The following is a 19,255-nucleotide window of genomic DNA, read 5'->3' as shown; positions in this document are numbered from 1 at the left end:
ACCTGTATTCTGTTTGTGCCCATTATATGGCTGCTGTCAGTGAAAACTGTCAGTTTGAACTTCTGGTTTACTGTAGATACTTGTTATATTTTCAGACCTATGACTTGTTCATGCACAGAATATAGTCCTTTTTGGTTCTTGCATCCCTTTTACATTTCCATTAATACTGCAAATGCACACTAACAACTGAGTTGGATCCTCTGTGACAGTACTTTCATCTAAAGCTATCAAAAATAGCCAAAACTTTTTCAAGCCGCTTTTCATCATTACATTATCACTTATTCTAAACTGTAACTTCACAGTCAATCTAGGGATGTAGACTGCATGAAATAATTTCCTTTCATAAAGGAAGTTTCAATTCTTCATAAATCATTGAAAGGATATCTAGAAATGGCAGGTTTTGAGACCTGAAAACATGACCTTGTTGTTTTTCCAGTATTTTCTCAGACAAATGCACTCTATTAGGTAAGATTGCACTATATCTCCAGAGCTTTCAGCAGAATTTGGCCTCAGGATGCTATCTAAAATAAACCTGAGACTTGGTCTTGAGTTGGTCTTAAACCTGAGTTGGTTTGTTGCTGTTTTACAGTGACAAACAAGATTAACCTAATGTTTAATAAAACAAGATTATTTGTTCATTTTTTACTGACATGTCTCTATTCATAGTTTATATTTCTGTTTGTCTGTATATCCATGTTGAATATACTGGCTTTCAAACATATGAAATATGTGGAAACCTTCCCTGTAACTGAGCTTCTTTTTCAAATAGCATAATCACATGCTATTAACCAAGGAATGAACACTACTGCTCCCTAATAACTCACTGGAGAGTTGCTTCTGAAAACAGTTTAAAAACCACCGGCTTGAGGGGCCAGGAAAAGAAGCCTGCCACCAGCTTCTGCAAAGGCCATCAACTCCAGCAAAGGCAAAGCTTCTGGTGATTTTTAAAAATCAATTTAATCAGCTATTTTTGCTAGTCCAAACCTAAACCAAATATAATAGTCAAAACTATTTTCTTCAGTGCAAAGTCCATTTGCTGCCCAAATTCCCGGAATTTAATTCTGGAATGATCCAATTCAAACATTGTCTATTATTTTTTGCTAAATCATTTATAAATCATCAAAGGAATCAAAAAGGAAAAAATGACACTTCCTTTACTTTTTCAGAGTCATAAAAGGAGCCCAAAAGGCTGGAGTGAGTTCATAAGAAAAAACTCCAGTATAGATGCCAGGAAAGAATACAGGAATATTCTCATCTTGTAACACAGAAAGAGAAGGTTAGGAAGTATAGAATAGTACAATCATCCTCATAAGCTCCCCAGAGGCCAGGAGATACACACAGTGAGATCATTTCTCCTCATTTCTGACTTGTTGTGTAAGGATGATTTTCAGTGTTAGTAGGGAACCAGATTTCCCCAGATTTGGAAATTCAGCTGTTGGTACCATTATGTGCAGTATCATCTGTACTAGCCTCTTCTATGCATAGCGTCACCCACCCTATCCATCTGCTGCACCATCTATTACAGTTTATCAGCAAACCACATACTTGACCCTCATGTTTTCATGCACAGCTCCAATTGGTCTCATTCTTAATAGACACCTGAAAACACCTCTTCTCTTCAACACCCATTAGTGATAAGCAATATGCACCCTTGATCAGCTTGTCTTGGTTTTGGTTCGGATAGAGCTAATTTTCTTCCTAGTGGCTGGTATAGTGCTGTGTTTTGGATTTAGGATGAGAATAATGTTGGTAACACACTGAAGTTTGAGTTGTTGCTCAGTAGTGCTTACACCAGTCAAGGACTTGTCAGCTTCCCATGCTCTGCCAGGGGCACAAGAAGCTGGGAGGGGGCACAGCCAGGACAGCTGACCCCAACTGGCCAAAGGGCTATTCCATACCATATGCCATCATGCTCAGTATAGAAACTGGGGGGAGTTGGCCGGGGGACAGCGATCGCTGCTCGGGGACGGGCTGGGCATCGTTTGGCGGGTGGTGAATGTTGCATCACTTGCCTTTTTCCTGGGTTTTGTTCCTCTCTCGCTCTCTTGTTTTTTTCCTTTTCATTACAATTTATTTTTTTTTCCAGTTATTAAACTGTTCTTATCTCAACCCACGAGTTTTCTTACTTGTGCTCTTCAGATTCCCTCCCCCATAGCACTGGGGGGAGGGGGGGGGAGGGTGAGCGAGTGGCTATGTGGTGCTTAGTTGCTGACTGAAGCTAAACCACGACACAGCTGTTGCAAGCAGTTGGTATCATGCCACACCTTGTAACTCAGTGAGACGGACGGGAGTTGGCTGTGTTACCTTTATCTAACATTTCCTTGCCCCTCTCTGCTTCATCATGCCGTTGTGCTGTTACAATACCAGCCAGCGTCTTACCTGATATCTTCCACCACGCAGTATCTGAATTCCAAGATTCCCTTCTAAAAAGTTATCCTAGACTAGAAGTTTCAGAGCAGAACTGCACAAAACAATATTTTCCATTGTTGCTTATAAACCAAACTGATATAGGTCTTTTTTTTTTAAAATTTGAAAACAAATGATGCTATTTGTTTGCTAATTCATATCACAATGTGCTTTTTCAAGCACACTTTGGTCGCATCCTGTAGAATTTCTGCACAATATGGAAAAGAGCTGCTGTATCTGGGGAGGGTGATATGATGCTGTCTGCTTAGAATGCAGGTTCAGCAGGGGGATTTGCATGGATTAATCTGGTCACGTAACAAACTGGACAGCTGCAGACCCACTAGAATTTGAAAAACCTCTGTCTACTCCTGACTCTGTGACCCAGGCTCAGGGTGGCAGAGGCAAGTTTATGATAAAATAAAGGATGTTAAATAATCCACCTTCCAAACTCATACAAGAACAATCTGTTGACTTCTCTGTGCCTTGATAGAAGGGAGTTGATGATCAAATAGGGAAAAAGAAATATTTTTTTGTAATTTTGGAAGTGTAAAGTGGCCTTTATTGCATGTTCACTCATCTGAGATAAAAATTGTGCAATGTAGATATTTCTGCCCCTCGCTTCAGTATTAACACATTGCTACATTCATTACACAGAATTTTTCAGCATATTTTCACCAAAGGCAGGCATATATTTCCTTGTATATGAGACAATCAACTAAATGATTCATTTAGGAAAAATATTTGGTGAAACTCTTCAGCATTAAGCTTTGCATGTATACAAGTGAACACTCCTTTCAAGTACTCTATTTAAAGACTACCTAGAATAGGTAGAATAGAACATAAACAGAAATGCTCACTTGAAGCAAAATGAAGCTAATAAAATTAAAGAGCTATGACTCGTGAAAGGAGGGTAATTACAATGGCTTAAAAATGGGTTGATGTATGTTAAAAGCACATTTTATTTGTAGATGTAAGATAATCTCATTAGTGCTGGGAGCACAGCAAGATCTATCACCTGCTTCCTAAGAACATTCAGGATAAAAAGTTCTTTTCAGACTGAGTCCAGAAATACCCATCAGCAAAAATGTGGCAGGAACAAATAACAGACATATGCTTTTTAATGTGTTAACTGTCTGCACTATTGTCATTTGCCATTACGTCTCTCAGTGAGTGTCCCTTTCAATGCACTTTTAGCACATGTATTATGCTAAGCATATTAACACATACTTAGTAAATATTGCCGTAAATTTGCATTAAGATCAAAGTGATGTTCCTGACCTTTAAAACTCAGAAAAACTTAAGGAAGTTGGTCTGTCGAATTTACTAGAATAAAAGGAGGCTTTTTGGTATGGCCTGCTATCTGCCCTATAGCCTAAGTATTCTGTAGCCTTTGCTTCATGTATTCAGTATTTTGTCTCTGAACATTTGTAGCTGAAAATGTTGGCACTGATGTTATTCTCACCCTGTAAGACTGAATAATGTCTTCTTTTCTTTTGTTGGTAACTGCCAACAATATATATGACACTGCTCTTAACAATCAGGAAATCTCTCAGCATTAGGACATACAGTGCAAATACAAGCTGAGCACAGCTTGAGCTACAAAAAGAAACTTTTGAGAATGTTGTGATAAAACCTGAAATTTAAGTTCCAGTGCACCAATAAGAAAATTATTTGGTTTCCTGTAGGATATGGTTCCTATATTGCCAATATACATTTAACCTTACATGACCAAGCAATCCAATTGATTTCTCAGATTTTTAAGGTTAAGCGTGCTTAGGTACATTGCTATTTATCTTAAATAAAAAACTTCAGATGTTAATTTATGTTAATTATGTTATGTTAATTTCATATCATGAAATAGCCATTTTATTCTGGGCTTTCCTGTTTTTTTAATCTCCTGCTATTCTTTAATATTTCTAAATCCTTATATGAAAAAAAGAATAGTAGCAACATGTAAAAAATGAAAGACTGGACCTAGGTTTTCCTTTATGTGTGCAAAGCAGTAAGAGTTTTACTTGGCTAGAGGAGGACTGTGAAATCCTCCCTTTGTGAATATCATCGAGACATATACAGATCTGGTACTACCTTTCAGCTCCATAGCATAGAAAGATTGGCAAGGCTGGACCCTAAGTGGTGCCAATGATGAAAGTTTGTTTAAGGGAGTTTTTAATTATGTGATTTACTTTTTTTTCTGCCTCCTCAGAGTGTACATGACATAAATTAAGTTCCTTATATGATCACTTAAAGTTACCTAGGTTCAACTAGAATCACAACTTCCTAGCAAGAGGTGGCATGCCTTTTCCCTACTATGAACCATCTGACCTGTTTTCTGAGACAAAGAAAGGGAACTGTAAGCCATACTCTAAAGAAGTTGAATATCATGTAGAAAACAAGAAAAAAAGAAAGAACGAACGAACCAATTTAAAGAGTTGACAAGCTGTAAGTCAAATTAAGCTGCTGATTTGGTTTGGCTGTCTCTCCCGACCTGTTAGACCCCACTGTACAACAGTAAACAGGCCTGGATGAGTTTAAGAGAATCCGCTTGCCCGAGCGCTGATTCCTGCTGCTCGCTGTAAGTTCCCATTGCACACTGACAAACTTCTCTGCCTTATAGAGAGCTATAAAGTCTGGTAACATAAAGTTGGCACCGGGCTATTTTGCAGCTGATCTTGTTTTTTTTTTTTTTAACCCCTTGTTTTTCTGTAACTGTTTACTGTGTTATACATAACCGAGGCAGCAGAGGGAGCTCAAAGATTTTGGTCATCAGTGAGAGAACTAGAGAACCAGAGAGACAGGGAGAAGAAGAGAGAGCCCGACAGTGCCAAGAGCAATTACAACGACAGTGAAGGACGGGGGTTGATGTACCCGGACTTCTTTAAAGCTAATAGATTATATGCGTATCCCATTATTCAGCTGGGAGTTTTCAGTACCAGTGAGACTTCAAGGTACCACTTAGTGGCCAGGTTTTATTTTGCACTTGCTGCTTACTTAAGCTCTTTTGTTTGCAGTTTGGAAAAAAGTATTTATCAAGAATATAAAAGTCCTTTTTGAGTCTAATAAATTGTTCTAATGAGCCTTTCTATGTGTAAAGATTTAGAATAAATAGTAAGACACAGGTACCTGAATTTTAAGGACTACAGTAAATAACATTGGTAAAATAGAATAAAATAAAATGCTGAATTGCAGTGAATTTACTTCTGTTCAACAATGCAGAAATTCAGTTTGTAAAATAATGCAAGATGTTTTTAATTGTAATTTTAAGATAGAAAGATTTTCATGTTTTTCAGAAGATGTTCATCTTCAGTGTTGGGGAGAAGTAAAGCTAATAAAATACACAAGCAAAAGTCCTACCTACATGAAAGTATTTCTTCTTCTGCAAAGGAAGATTTGAGTCTCTGAGAGGTCAACAGCTGCTGACCATAAGCAAAAGTCTGTTTTGAACTGTATCGGTGAATACATTATAACCAGAATACCAGCATCATGAAGGCAGCATTTGTCCTAAGGTCAAGGTTGTGCTTGATTGTCCAGTTTTTGAATGCATATAATCGATAGAATGAAAAACCCTGTGGTTCTGACCAGGTTTGGTATTTTCTATAACATACTACCTGGAACTGTTTGTTACGGATCAGGTTGTAGTCTATCTCGACTGTTTTAATTGGCTTTCAAGGCAACACAGAACAGAATGTAATTTCATTATAAGATAGAAGTATTGTAGTAACTTAATATGTTGTACTGAAAGGAAATATTTCTAATTCTCATTTTTTTGAGAGAAAATACACTTGAGATGTGAACTCAGGCATCCTCTTCCCAAATTCAGGACAATTTTTTAATGTGGTAGCAACTTCAGCTTTCTAAATATTCTTTTTTATAGTGATCTAATTGCTGGATCTTTGCACTTTACTGACTCTGTAGTCTGTCTCCTGCTTTGCACCAGATTCACCCACACAGCTGTTAAAAAGTAGCTGTGGAGCACTATTCTATTCATGTGCAATCTAAGCAATTCTAAGGCATTGCTTAATCCTCTGATGAAACCTGAATAAATCTCCTTGGATGCCATGTCAATCTGTTTGGGATTTGCAATCTGGCAAGGCATCCAAATACAAATTAAAGTAATTTTCTACCTGAAAAAAATAATCTGCCTCTCTCAGTAACATCTACCACTATGTTCCTAGGTGCGTAAAGATCAGGCAGCTGTGAACATCACTTTGGAGATAGGGGGCATAAATATTTGACTTTATGAATTTATGCTATTGATTTCCTAAGTACAGGTCCTTGGCTACATCAAAGGTCTCATTTTTGCTCTTACCGGTGATTCAGAAGGATGGCTTTTGCTTAGTATTATTCCTCTATCTTCCTGTTTTTTTGGCTATACCAATTATTTTTACTCTGTGTTCTGTCATTCCAAGTACATATCCTGACTCCTGAAATTGTTGGGATGTCAGAGTATTTACTAATTTGGATCTTACAAACTCCCACAGTTCTTCCTTCATCTCTCTACATTTTAACCCTCTCTGTCCTTAAATTACTATGCAACTGTTTTCGAAGGTGTTTATTTGTCTTTCTTCAAAATATGGGAGGCACTTGTATGGCAAAAGAGTGCCTATATCTCCTCTCTCATCAAATTTTAGTGAGTAAATTTGTGCTCCAAGTTATTAGCAATATGTTTCACCTGTTAAATAAGATTATCCAAGTTATTTTTGTCGGTTCACAGTTCAAGATCTAGTTTTACTATCTTTAGACTTTGACCTCTCTTTCCCCTTATTTCCTTAAAATCTCCAGTCTTTTTGTACTCTATATTCTGCCTTTCTTTAATAGACAAATTATAAGTGTATGTACAAAAAGTGTGCGATCCACTTATATTTACCCCACTCTTCGAATTCATAATGAATTTTGATATACCAGATCACCATCTTAGTTATTCTATTATCTCTGTGCAATAATGCAGAATCTCTATGGAAGAAGGACTTTTTAAATAAAGTATAAATCCCCATATGCACTCGATATAATGAAATTATAAAATATCATTAACAAAGCAACTTAATGAATTGACATTTTTGAGGTTAGAAAGGTGGAACACTCTAGAAACTAATACTTACCTAACTGAAAATAATGAGTTCATTACAACTGTCAAATAAAACTACAGAGAAATAAAAAAAACAACCTTTGGCTTTACTTTTACTTGTGTGTTTGATGGTATAATGACGGATTTTCTGTTAGAAAAAATCAGTTGCCAAATTAAATGTTCTCACTTTCTGTTCTCAGAAGTGGATTTCCTTCTTCATTTAGTTCCAGGTGAAGAGAAGCCCTAGCTAGCTTTTGAGCTCATTGAACATATTTAACTTGAACTTTAAATATTGTTTGAGGTAAAATATCTTACCATGGTTGTCTCTGCAATGGATCCAAAGCTGTTTATAAATATGTTGCATGTGACATTAACTGGAGGGCCTGCAAAAGAAAAAAAAATCAGTCCCTGTTCCAGAATCATTGCTTATTGAGTGACTGTAAAATATAAACCATTATGAAACAATGTTTATCGACTTAGGAGGAAACAATACTACATTCATAACTCATTTAATGCAAAATTAAATTGAATGATTTCTAATAATTTTCCTTTTGATTTTTCTCAAAGGTATACTACTTGACTGGCCAGTTCTACCAACAAAAAAAGAGAGAAACTTCATTATAAACTTGTGCAGATGATTCTATGCAAAAAAATCAACATCCCATTTGAAATATACAGTAAAAAAATATTTTTATGTGCATTTCAGTGAACAATGTATGTCACTTCTTACAACAATTAGACGAAAAAAAATGACCTTTTTCACTGAAGGTAGCTGCTGCCTTTAATGTTATCTGTCATCACTGGTAACAGAAATACATTATGGCTGCTCTTATCTCTACTGCTTACAGGAACAAATGTGGGTAAGAAAGAATGACTTAGATTCTATTCTCATTTATCTTAAATCCACAAAATGGTTAAGAATCCATTTAAACTGAATTTTCTGTTACCATGGGTCTTCAGTCAACTGTTGTTCTGTCTTATCTTGCATTTGTAAAGCATCAGTAGTGGCAGAGTAGTCATTATGATAACTGAACAATGAATCCTCTCTTCATGGAAAAGGTTTTAAATTATTTCTCTGAAAGTGTCTGTAAAAATGGCATTGTGGTAGAGCATGCTAATTTCTCCATTATTTCTTATCAATTTCAGTCTGTGTACAGCAGAAACAAGGCTTTTCCATCACAAGGTTTTTCTGTCACCCTCCTGCACCTTGATATTCTTATATCAATAATCCAGTTCAGCATTGGAGAACGTGATTTCTTTTTGCAGGTGTAAGCAGTCATTAATAATGAAAGATCTATATCTGGAATTTGAGGACTAGTCTTACAAACCCTTATGTAATATTTCTTTTTTAGGGTCGCTGAAGTAAGAAGCTGCTCTGCCACTGCTGGTGGTTTGCAGCTAGCAAAATCTAATATGACCAATGAACTTGATATTAAATACTTGAAATATCAGAACATCCATTAAAAATTCTGCAAACAGGACACAACTTGGAACATCCAGCTTCCTTTCCTCAAGGCAACAATTGTTTTGAAGTACTGTATGGCAATTGCAACAAAACATCACTACGTGTACTTCAGTCATTGTAATACACAAGACTACACCTATGGAGCAGAATTCTCAGGTAAGGAGGTATCACTATGCAGTCACTTTGACACTGTTTTCATGTTGCTACTTGGTTAATTATTTAGAGCTGTCGAATATCCAATATTTCTAGAATCCAGTAAAAGCTTGACATTGACAACTTCCCTTGACATTGACAAGGGAAAAGAAAAGCAGGGGAGATGAACAAAGGCAGAGTCACTAAAAACTGTCAGGGAGAAAATTGTACTTCCTGAGTATGTTGGATAATTTGTTTGCAAGGCAGCTTTCCTTTCAAACACTTTCATGTTGTAGTACTTGTCATCATTTCAAATTTGGTATGATACTATCTTGTTTAAAACAGTACTATGCTTTAAAGTGTAATTTTGCTGTATCAACAAACATAGTTGCTTTTATAAAGAAAAAGCCACTGCAATGCTGCTGCTTAATTTCAGAAGCAACATTACAAAAATGCAGTTAACAGCTAGTTAAAAAGAGCATAAAAGGAGAAGCTAAAAGCAGTTTGCAAATGGTTTAGAGATTACTTAAAGATACTGTGCTGAGAGTGAAAATGAACTTCCCAAAATATGGTCAAAAAGAAGCATAAATGAAGCTCTTAAAACTGGAAGTTATATTCAAACACAGGAACTCAGACAAGTTGAACATAAAGATGGGGGGAAAAATAGAGCTGAAACTCACTAGAGACAGAAAAGCTAACAAAGATAACTATCTGCAAGGCGTTAAAAATAGAATCCTGCCAAGATCTGGAAGGTGAAGTAAAGAGAAGATGATTAAGATATAAATGTATCCATGAGAGTGAAGAAGGTCGGAGCAGAAAAACTAAATGAAGTCTTTGTAGCAGCATTTGTCTCCGATTGCTAGCTGTGTCAAATACTGGAGCCATTCTGGTGGAAGATTTGTATGGGGACTGTAGTAGACATTTCAGACTAAGCGAACAGGAACAAACTGACAGGCTGAAGTGATATCAAGCCAGACGCTCTAAAAATCTTTGCAAAATTGTGGAAATATGAGTCACTGGGAGTCAGGTATCACCTGTGCCAGTTTTTTTATCAGTGGAAATGTGTACCATGTCCAGCAAGTATAATTTGACTTAAAAAACAGACTCCAGGTATGACGGTGGATGACATTGACAACGAACTTTATCCCTGTAAGCCTTACCTCTGTACCAGCTATGCTGGTAGAAATGATGAGAACTCTTATGATTAAGAGATATGGATTAATATTATTTTTGCTGAAATAACATCTCTCAGATCTACTGAAGCTCTCTGAAAGAGCTGATGAACATGTGGACAAAGGTAATCTAATTAAATAAATATTAATTTTAACTGTAATATATATTAAACTAACTAAAATAGTTTATTTGGAGTTTCAACAACTTTTCAACATGATCTTTTGTCAAAGACTTTTAAAGGGTATTAGTTTTGATGAAGTTAGAGACAGTCCTCTTATAGGTCTTTTGCTTTAAAGTTATTTAATGTTAGGAATAACCATTTTTCAAAGTGCAAGGTGATTGCTGGTGAGTTTCCCCATGGATCTGCATTGAATCTTTGTAGTTCAATGTTAATGACATAGAAAAGAATATATAGCAATATAATTTTGCTTCTGGTATAAGATTATTTAGGGTGGTTGTTATATAAAGCTGACTGCAAGGAGGTGCAGAAAAATCACAAAATACTGAGCTATCAAGCAATAAAATGTTTGATGAAATTCAGTGTCAGTCAAATGCCAAATAATCCTTACCATGCATTCCTACTGACGGGCTCCAAATTAATGATTTCCATGTAGGAAAGAGAGGCTAAATTAATTATGGATGGTTCTCTGGAAGCATGCTATGTAACCAATAAAGATAGGAGAATGCAAAGAAATACATTTAAAAAAAGGACTACCATACAAGTAGATCATAAACTTCTGTCTTGAATGCCTCAAAATGTCCCCTCTGTTCACCTCAAAAGGATATATTAGGGAGAAAAGCGATGTCAAGAAGGCAAACAAGGATCACAAATTCTATGAAAGGCTGCCACACAAAAAAAGCTTAAGTAGAACAGAACTCTTCACACTGGAAAAGGGATACGGTAGGGAGCAATATGTAAGTATACAAATCTGTAAAGATCAAAAGGAGGTAATCCTTTTCCTCCGTATCTTAATATGTAATATGGCAATAAAATCAGTAAAATAGTCACCAAATTCAAAGCAAACAAAAAATTATACTTTTAACTATTCCAAAACATGAAGATTTTATTGCCATATAATACTGGAAAGGCCAAAAGTATAAACAGCTTCCAGAAGTCATCAGAAGAACATATTTAGCTAAATTAATTTTTCAGTTAAGTCCTGGCTTAAGAAGTTCCTAAACTAATGATTGCTGAATACTGTCTGGTAATACCAGGGCAAGGAACACTTTACACTTTCCTAGGTAAATCCCCAAATTTCCACCTTAATAGATTGTTATCCAAGGGTACAATCTGGACTATATAGATTTAAAAATATAACACCTCTTCTGTATCAGGTTAATTCTGAGCATCTTGAGGCCATGACAATTTTTACATATGGATAACATAACTGTGTCCAAATTTGAAAGACAATGAAGTATTTCCCATATTTGCAGGAAGAGATATAGTCTGGGATGTGGAACAACTGAGTAAGAGAAGCACCTTGCTATAAGTTTGATGTACTGGAAATAAAAATATTTTGCAACCGGAACAAAGATTTTAAAAGAGCTCTTAATTTTCTGTTTTATTCCATGGCTAAATAAGTATCAACAGTCTTCTCTATTATTTCTGTTGAACAAGAACAGATATGCAGAATTCCTTATCCAAAAGCAGAGCACTCAGACAAAACACATAATTATGTGTTATTGACCAAGATTAATGATGACTAAAAGATGGTAGTTAAAAATCTTGTCTACGTAGGAATTTTATTGGAAGAACAAATTATTTAAAATGATTGAGTTGTCTTATTAGTACTCATTCTGTTTCTTTAAAACTGTTGCCAGATTAAAACTCAAAAAGGCATTAAGCCCCAGTGCTTGTTCTAGGACTAATAAAACTAACCAGAGAGTGGCAAAGTCACTTAAGGAGATACTTATTCTTAATGATAGATCTGAATCATTCTGGGCAGATTTGTTCAAACTGCATAGCTGTCTAGAAGATTTAGAATGTGCACTTTTTGAAAAAGAACAATGTCAAATTAGGTTTTGTCTCTTTAAATTTCAATAGTTACAAAACAAGGCTCTAAATCTTTTGAATTATACTTTCAAGAAGTACTGTATTGAATTCACTAATCTCTAAACCATCTGCCTATTCTTCACTGTAGCCCCATCAGAAGATGGTGATTGCATGGTGTCCATGACAAGCTCCAAAATCCAATCCTCAAATCAGCTGCTAAGATGTAAGCTCCTAATTTTTAAATACTTGTTTGTAGGACTTCAGGAGACTCAAAGAAGAAAGAAGAAAAACTGCAGTGCTTAGACTTTGCCTGAGGTCTTCTTTTGCCTAGCACAGCTTTACCTTAGGTTGAAACTGTAGTTTACATGCTAAAGAGTATACTGTGGTAACAAGTCAAGATACCTTTAATAAGGAGCAAAAATAATTTAAGAGCTATCATTCATATAAGAAAGTAATTTTAGAAATACAATGTTTTGCATTACTTTGCAAATATTGTTTGATATTTTAACCCTCCAGGAAGCCAGGCACTGGAACTTTCTTCAGAGTAGTTCTGGCAAGGAAAGTCCAAGGGACTTACTCTGTATGGTCATCAGGGATATTGATCACTGTTATAAATCTTTTAGCAATGTGTTTGAATTTCCGGTGCAGGTTTATCATTTTCTGACTAATATCAGCACTGCCAACTTATTAAAAGCAAAGACTTTCCAGCTGCAGTAAATCCTGGGTAATAAGTTTATACATACAGCACCAACTGTTTATGGCTTACTGGTGAGGAAGTAATTTGACAAACTAGTTACTTGGTCCTTCTGAATCAGTCTGGGCAAATTCTGGCAAAAACAGCAAATCGCAATGGCTTCAGAGTCATAACCATTTAAGGTTCTGGGACTTGGAGGTGTCAAAAAATTACAAAATTTAGTGCTGAGTAAGAATTAAGATGGAAAGGCAGTGACAGATGACTTAGAGGAGGAAGGCCTGTCTGCTTGAAGGAAAAGTTTTGTAGTAAACATGGAGTAAAACCTGTCTTATAGTGAAATGTTAGACCTAAGACAAACTCTTGGACCCAAGAAGATAGGCATAGGAGGAGACAGCTAAGGCAAAGTAAGAATAATATCATTTTTAATCATGATAGATTTATTATTTTAAAAAATATTTATATACTGGAGAATTTAAAGACTGATAACTTGATTTAAAGATTCAGAAATAGAGCTAAATATAATTCCACTGTATTATTTGAACTCTTTGCATTCTAAAAATAGAATAGTCAAATTTACCTGAACTTCCAAGATGGCAGAAATTAGAAGGGGTGGTAATTGTCTGTATAATAGTTTGTATATGTGTATAATAATATAGTTTGTATAATCCTTCATTAAATACTCTTCAGCATGCCTGAGTCTGGATAATATGGTTTGTGCTAAGACCCTTGGACGATATAATCATTGCATTTCCAAATTTTGGACTTCCAATCTTCTTTGAATCTCCTTTGTCTTGTTTGAATCTCCTTTGTGATAAGCGCATAAAAAGCACACACCAAGAGACAATTCCAGGTACTGCGAACCTGCAGTTTCAGTGAAGAACTGAGAACAGAGAAAGGAACAAGAGGAAAGATGGTCCCTTTTGCCATTTCAAAGTAGAAGTGGGGCACAGGAGTGAGGAATCTAATGTCACGGGAGAATTTGGTGATAGATTTTTAACTGAGATAAGCTCTCTTGAGTTTGACTCTGATGGTCATGTCATTAACACACTCTTCCTTTTAGTTAGGAACAGACAGGTATGAGGGTTTGGCTTGTCTTTAGCAGAACTTGCTTTCTGGAGTGCTTCAGGCTATGGTAGTCCAAGGTGGGATTTTGAATCCATTAACAAGCATTTCAGAAAGCAAAAAAAACCAACTCCCATTACGACAACTCAAATCTAATGATAAGCTCAATTTTCAAAAGGTCTGCATTTGGGCAGCTGGAAAGTGACAGGAATAGAACATATTGCTACTGAAATGAACTGTCATGGCAAAGAAAGGCAAAAGAAGGCACTTTTTTTTCAATAAGTGTACTTCTTTGTTTTCATATTTGTTCCAGAAACTGCATCTGTGTAAGACAAAATAGTGAAATACTGAAAACCTGAACATTTAGTTTTGGAATTACCTTTGAAATTTGGTCTGATCCTTGCATCGTAGCCTGACATCCTACCCATTAGCTTATCCAGGAAATCAGATGGCGACATTGGCATGCTACGAGATCTTGCACTGTCTGTTTCCTTTGTGGCTACCAAGCTAACAGCAAGGAAAAACAAACAAACAAAAAAACAGAACAAAACATTTTGTTAGAGATTTTGTTAGGGAAACTTTGATTTTACACAGTCAATCACTTAGTTCATTCTTGTATGAACAGGAAAATAGCAAAGCTAAATTGCTTTTCAAGCTAGTTTATGCTTCAAAAGTAGTTGTAGCAAAGAAATGGAAACAGTAAGTTCTTTTTATATCTGTCATTTTATATGCAAATTTTATTTTCCTAAACTGCATCATTATAGGTTGCTGTTACCTCTTTCTCAGGACTTCTGGATATTAATAACACTGCCGCTCAACAGTAATCAATCCATTATCACAGTTAAATAATGTCATCTACACAAATAGCTGTGCATTTGGAATGTCATAATTTGGAGTCTACTCTGGGATTGGTCTGTTTAACTGGGTGTGGTGTAATAGAAGCCTAAATCAGGAAAAAAAAAGTAGTAAGGAACTTTCATAGAATAGTACTACTACCACCAATTTTTGTTTGCCTAATGTTTTATGTTGATATTTAAACATAATACAACATATCAAACAGTCTCTTGGCAAATGGTATTCTTTAACATTGTCTTAGATGTTCATTTTCTGTTAAAACAAAAGTGACTGCTACAGTGGAAAAAACCCCATAACTTACTGAAGGAACTATCTTAGGGCAAAATTTTCATCCCAGGGCCACATGGCAAATGTCATCTCCTATAGCCTCCTCTCTATACGTACGCAGAACTCTCACTGACATTCTAAAGTGTGCTCCGCACATGCCAATAGAGAAAAGTATGAGCACTGTGATCAGCCATGTAGAGCCGAAGAAAAGGTCTTTATTGTTGTGGAACTCTTACTCAAGTGCTGGCCATCACATTGAAAAAACAACACAGTAAGTAAATATATATATATAAATAAAATCGTGAGTAACATTGTGACACACAGTGCAACTAAAACCATTTGTGGCTTATGGATTCTCAAAAAAGATAAAGAGCATTTCTTGTTTGTGCCAACTTCTAGTAAAAAATCTTTTGCAGAAGGATGTGAATCTCTTTTACTTACTCACTTCATTGCCTCCTATTAATGCCAATTCACTCTTTTAGAAGTGCTTAAACATGCCTTTGTTTAGAAGTAAACACAGGGAATAACGTAAAACTCTTAGGAATTTTCTAACTCATAAAAAACCTATGCTGAAGTTTGCCTGTTAACAATGGATGTTCCAAAATGGAAAAATTCCATACACGTGTGGGTATATGCAGATGCCATGTTAAGTGCAGACTGCAAATGTCTTTTTTTTCCCCCCAAGACCGTGTTACTCAGGACATCAAAAGTTACACTTTTATGGCAATTTCCATTTAGAAGGTCTACTAAAAATTCTGTCTTCAAATTTGAAATTTGGATTTAATATCTTAAATAAAAAAATATTTCATATTAAGTCTTGAGCGTTACAAATTTGGACACACACAGAATATGAACATAGAAACCTCTAGAATGCTGTGGTTTACTCATATTTTAATTTAAACCACCAAATAAGTCTTTTAATTGTAATATTAACTGAAATCAGAGAGTTAAAAATTAATCATTCTGCTTATTTGCTTATCTAGTGTTTATTCTATTCTATGCGTAATTTGATTTGCATATTTCTAGATTGTTCATAAATTTCTAAATTGTTGGATATTTCTAAATTGTTCCCAATACTTTGGTATCTCTTTCAGTATTATCTTTCAGTAAAAATGTTTATTTAATCTCCTTCAGTAGCTAACCTAGTTCTTTATTTCTTCCTATAGCTGGACAATGTATTTCCCTTTCTGAGAAAGTAAGTACTCAATATATTATTTTTCTAGTTCAATTTGAAATTATCTTATTGGTCTCTGACATAATTTTCATTATCAATCATTCTGAATGTATCTGATTCATCACATTATTGCAACTCATAGTCATTTATATTTCTGCAAACATCATACGTGGTTATAAAGCAAATAAAATATGAGTGTCCAATTACACTTTGCTGGATTTTATCTATTTGCAAGGCAGGAGAATCCAGGTACTGTGAATATACATATATATAACACTTAGATTTCTTTCCTATACTCTTGTATAATGAAGTTACATTCCTATTCTACAGGGTATGTAGAATTCCTACACTACACAATATATATATCCTATATTTTTTTCTGGCTATAAATAAATTCTCCAGAACACAAATATAGAAAGGCTCATTGTTAGCTTCAATATTGATCGCTTTCTGTGAATAGGAATTTGTTTGTCTTTTTTTCACTTCTCTGAACTTTTTCTAAATCTTTCTTTGTTGTACTTGTAGTTGTTGCTTTTAAAGGCTGCTATGGAATAGAGTACTTTGAAATTGAGGTAACTAATGGTGAATAGGAAACATAGTAATTGCTGTGATAATGGATTTTCTCAAAGTGACATTTACCTTTTTGTATGATACCATCATTAATATTTGCTTTCATTAGTCAGTTAGAAGTCTCAAAATATCTTGAATAATTTTATTGCCTGCTTCTGAAAACAATATATTCAGCAAAAGTAATATATTATGTATAAGCAAGTTTTATTTTAGAAATCAGCTGTAATTTGTAACTAAATATTTCTTCAAGGAATGTTTTCCCCTTTTCTCCCCTTGGTTTGTTACTGTGTAAAAGCTGGTTGAGCGCTGCAGAATTCTGCCCTTTCAAATTACCTTTAATTGAAAACACGTATTTCAAGAATACTGTTGGACAAATAATACTTTCATCTATCTGAGCTGACTTATGGAATACTCTTCTAGTTAAAAAGGACCAAGACTTGGTAATATAGTAAAACCTGAGTAAGGCAGTGGATTTTAGGAAGGCCTACCTGGCAAAGTATGGGTTTTCTGTTTACAAATTAAAATAAAAATTCTGCATGGTAAGAAGTCTCCAGTTTTATTGTACATTGCCTCTGAAAAATAAGCCTCTGGCTAAGTGGATTGCCTCTGAAAAATAAGCCTCTGGCTAAGTGGTTAGAGAAAGTTACGCTCCTTTCATGAAGTATGAATTTAGCTCCTTTTAGTGTTAATGCACATAGCTTCCTCCTCGATACACAACTCTCTCATAATTGCAGGAATGGCTTTGAGCAACTCTAGAGGGAATTTACTCTGACCTGTTGCATTTTTAAAGAATTTGTGCATGTGCTTTCTTACAGGCAGAACTATAAGAATTTAATATCAGCAAAACTTTTATCCTGTGGTGCATTCAAAAGTAAGCTACAATAGACTTGTGATTAGCATAAAGTCATTACGCAACTTTAAATTACCGAGAAGGAAAGTTGTACATTTTTGTTCACAAGTAGAGTCAGCGAAGGCTTCCCATTGCTGAAGTCTTTTATTGGAGACAGATTATAACCTCCCAGTCTTCTGGTCTATTCATATTTTACCAGGAAAAGTTACCAACAACAATGCTATCCCTGGTAGTGATTCTGTGTTTTTCCTGTGGGTTATCAGTAAATATTACTAACAGTTATAAGGATTTAAAATATTTTCCAATTTCAGACTTAAAGCAGTACTTTATTTCATTTTTCTGAATGTGTCCTGAACATCTTTACAATGTAAATTAAGCCCTGCTAAACAATTAAATATTAACTAAAGTAGTGGACAAAAATCAAGAAAAGAATAGAAAATGTTGTCAAACAATGATTTCAAAACATCATTTGTGACTGGCTGAGTTTACACCATCAGAAGTTAGGGTAAGAATTTTTTTTCCAAATAACCTGTTATACAAAACCAGGCATGAACAGAAAATTAGAATAACCAGGACTATAATTACTCCTGTCTTTGGTCTATTCTGTCTGTTGAATCAGTGTTCACCTAAAATCTGAGGAGAGATGAGCTTTGCATCATGCCTTGAAGACTGTCAAGTTGGAATTTTGTGGACTGAGATAGGAAAACATCCTGAATCACAGGTCTGTGACCATGCATGACCTACCAAAAGTCATATTTGAGTCAGAAACTTAGGTCAAGCTGAAGACATTTACAGTGGGATATAAATGTTAGAGAGTAAGAAGCAGCCCGGCACAGCCAAGATGTAGCTTCTCTAGATCAGCACCCACATCCTAAATTGTAGACAAAAAGCTACTGTAGGAAGCTGTAGTAAGAATGGTGTTCAGCACTGCCACCTATGATCTGGAAAGAAAATACAAAATCATTGATGGTTTAAAATTAAGAATTGCAAAAAAAAATTGACAGAGATATAAATATTGATGAGAGCAAGAAAATAACCCATTTCTTAAGTTGAGTCCATTTAAGTAGAACAGTTTAAAAGAAACAGAGGAAGGATATTAAGAGATCTATGAATTGGGAATGTGGGCAGAGTTGGAGAAAGTAGTTGAGTCTGAAGCAGGATTCAGAATTCAAGTTGAACAACTCAGCACTGTTGTGGTAAAGTTCTCACTGCACTACTGTGTCATCCAGTGGTGTGGAAAGATTGAAAGAGTGAGTTAGAAGCATGAAGGTCACTTATTTTATATGATATTAATGAGACCAGTTCTGGGACATTGCATCAAATTCCATGTCCAAGTTTTAAAAGGACATTAAAGCATTGGAAAAGGTACTGAACAAAGCCAATAAACCATATCTGAGAGTTAGGGAAATTTTATCAAAGTAAGAAACTTCAAGAGCTCAATCTGCTTAGTTTATCAAAAAGAAGATTGAAAAAATAACATGATTGAGGTGCATAAATACCTCAAACGGGCAGAAGATGCTGGACATTTATCTAAAGAAGAAAGGCAGAAGAA

At 35.3% G+C, this 19,255-nt stretch overlaps 1 protein-coding gene across 6 annotated transcripts in view; it reads right to left on the bottom strand.

Moving 5' to 3' along the window:
• The window catches only part of GLRA3 (glycine receptor alpha 3), a 96,535-nt gene that overhangs the window by 59,896 nt on the left and 17,384 nt on the right, over nt 1-19,255 (bottom strand). For 4 of the 6 annotated variants that reach the window (XM_075499237.1, XM_075499236.1, XM_075499238.1 and 1 more), the window contains exons 1-2: nt 14,367-14,451; nt 7,784-7,851 (exon numbers count right to left, since the gene is read on the bottom strand). In XM_075499237.1, coding sequence (XP_075355352.1) covers nt 7,784-7,851; nt 14,367-14,451 — 153 coding nt within the window. Of the gene's footprint in view, nt 1-7,783; nt 7,852-14,366; nt 14,495-19,255 lie in introns of those variants that run through there. The other 2 variants (XM_075499234.1, XM_075499235.1) reach the window with 1 other exon arrangement.

Source organism: Mycteria americana, chromosome 4 (genome assembly GCF_035582795.1).
Source record: "Mycteria americana isolate JAX WOST 10 ecotype Jacksonville Zoo and Gardens chromosome 4, USCA_MyAme_1.0, whole genome shotgun sequence".
Classification (NCBI taxonomy): Eukaryota; Metazoa; Chordata; class Aves; order Ciconiiformes; family Ciconiidae; genus Mycteria; species Mycteria americana.
The sequence above is the reverse complement of the archived record's forward strand: the minus strand, read 5'-3'. Positions and strand labels throughout refer to the sequence as shown.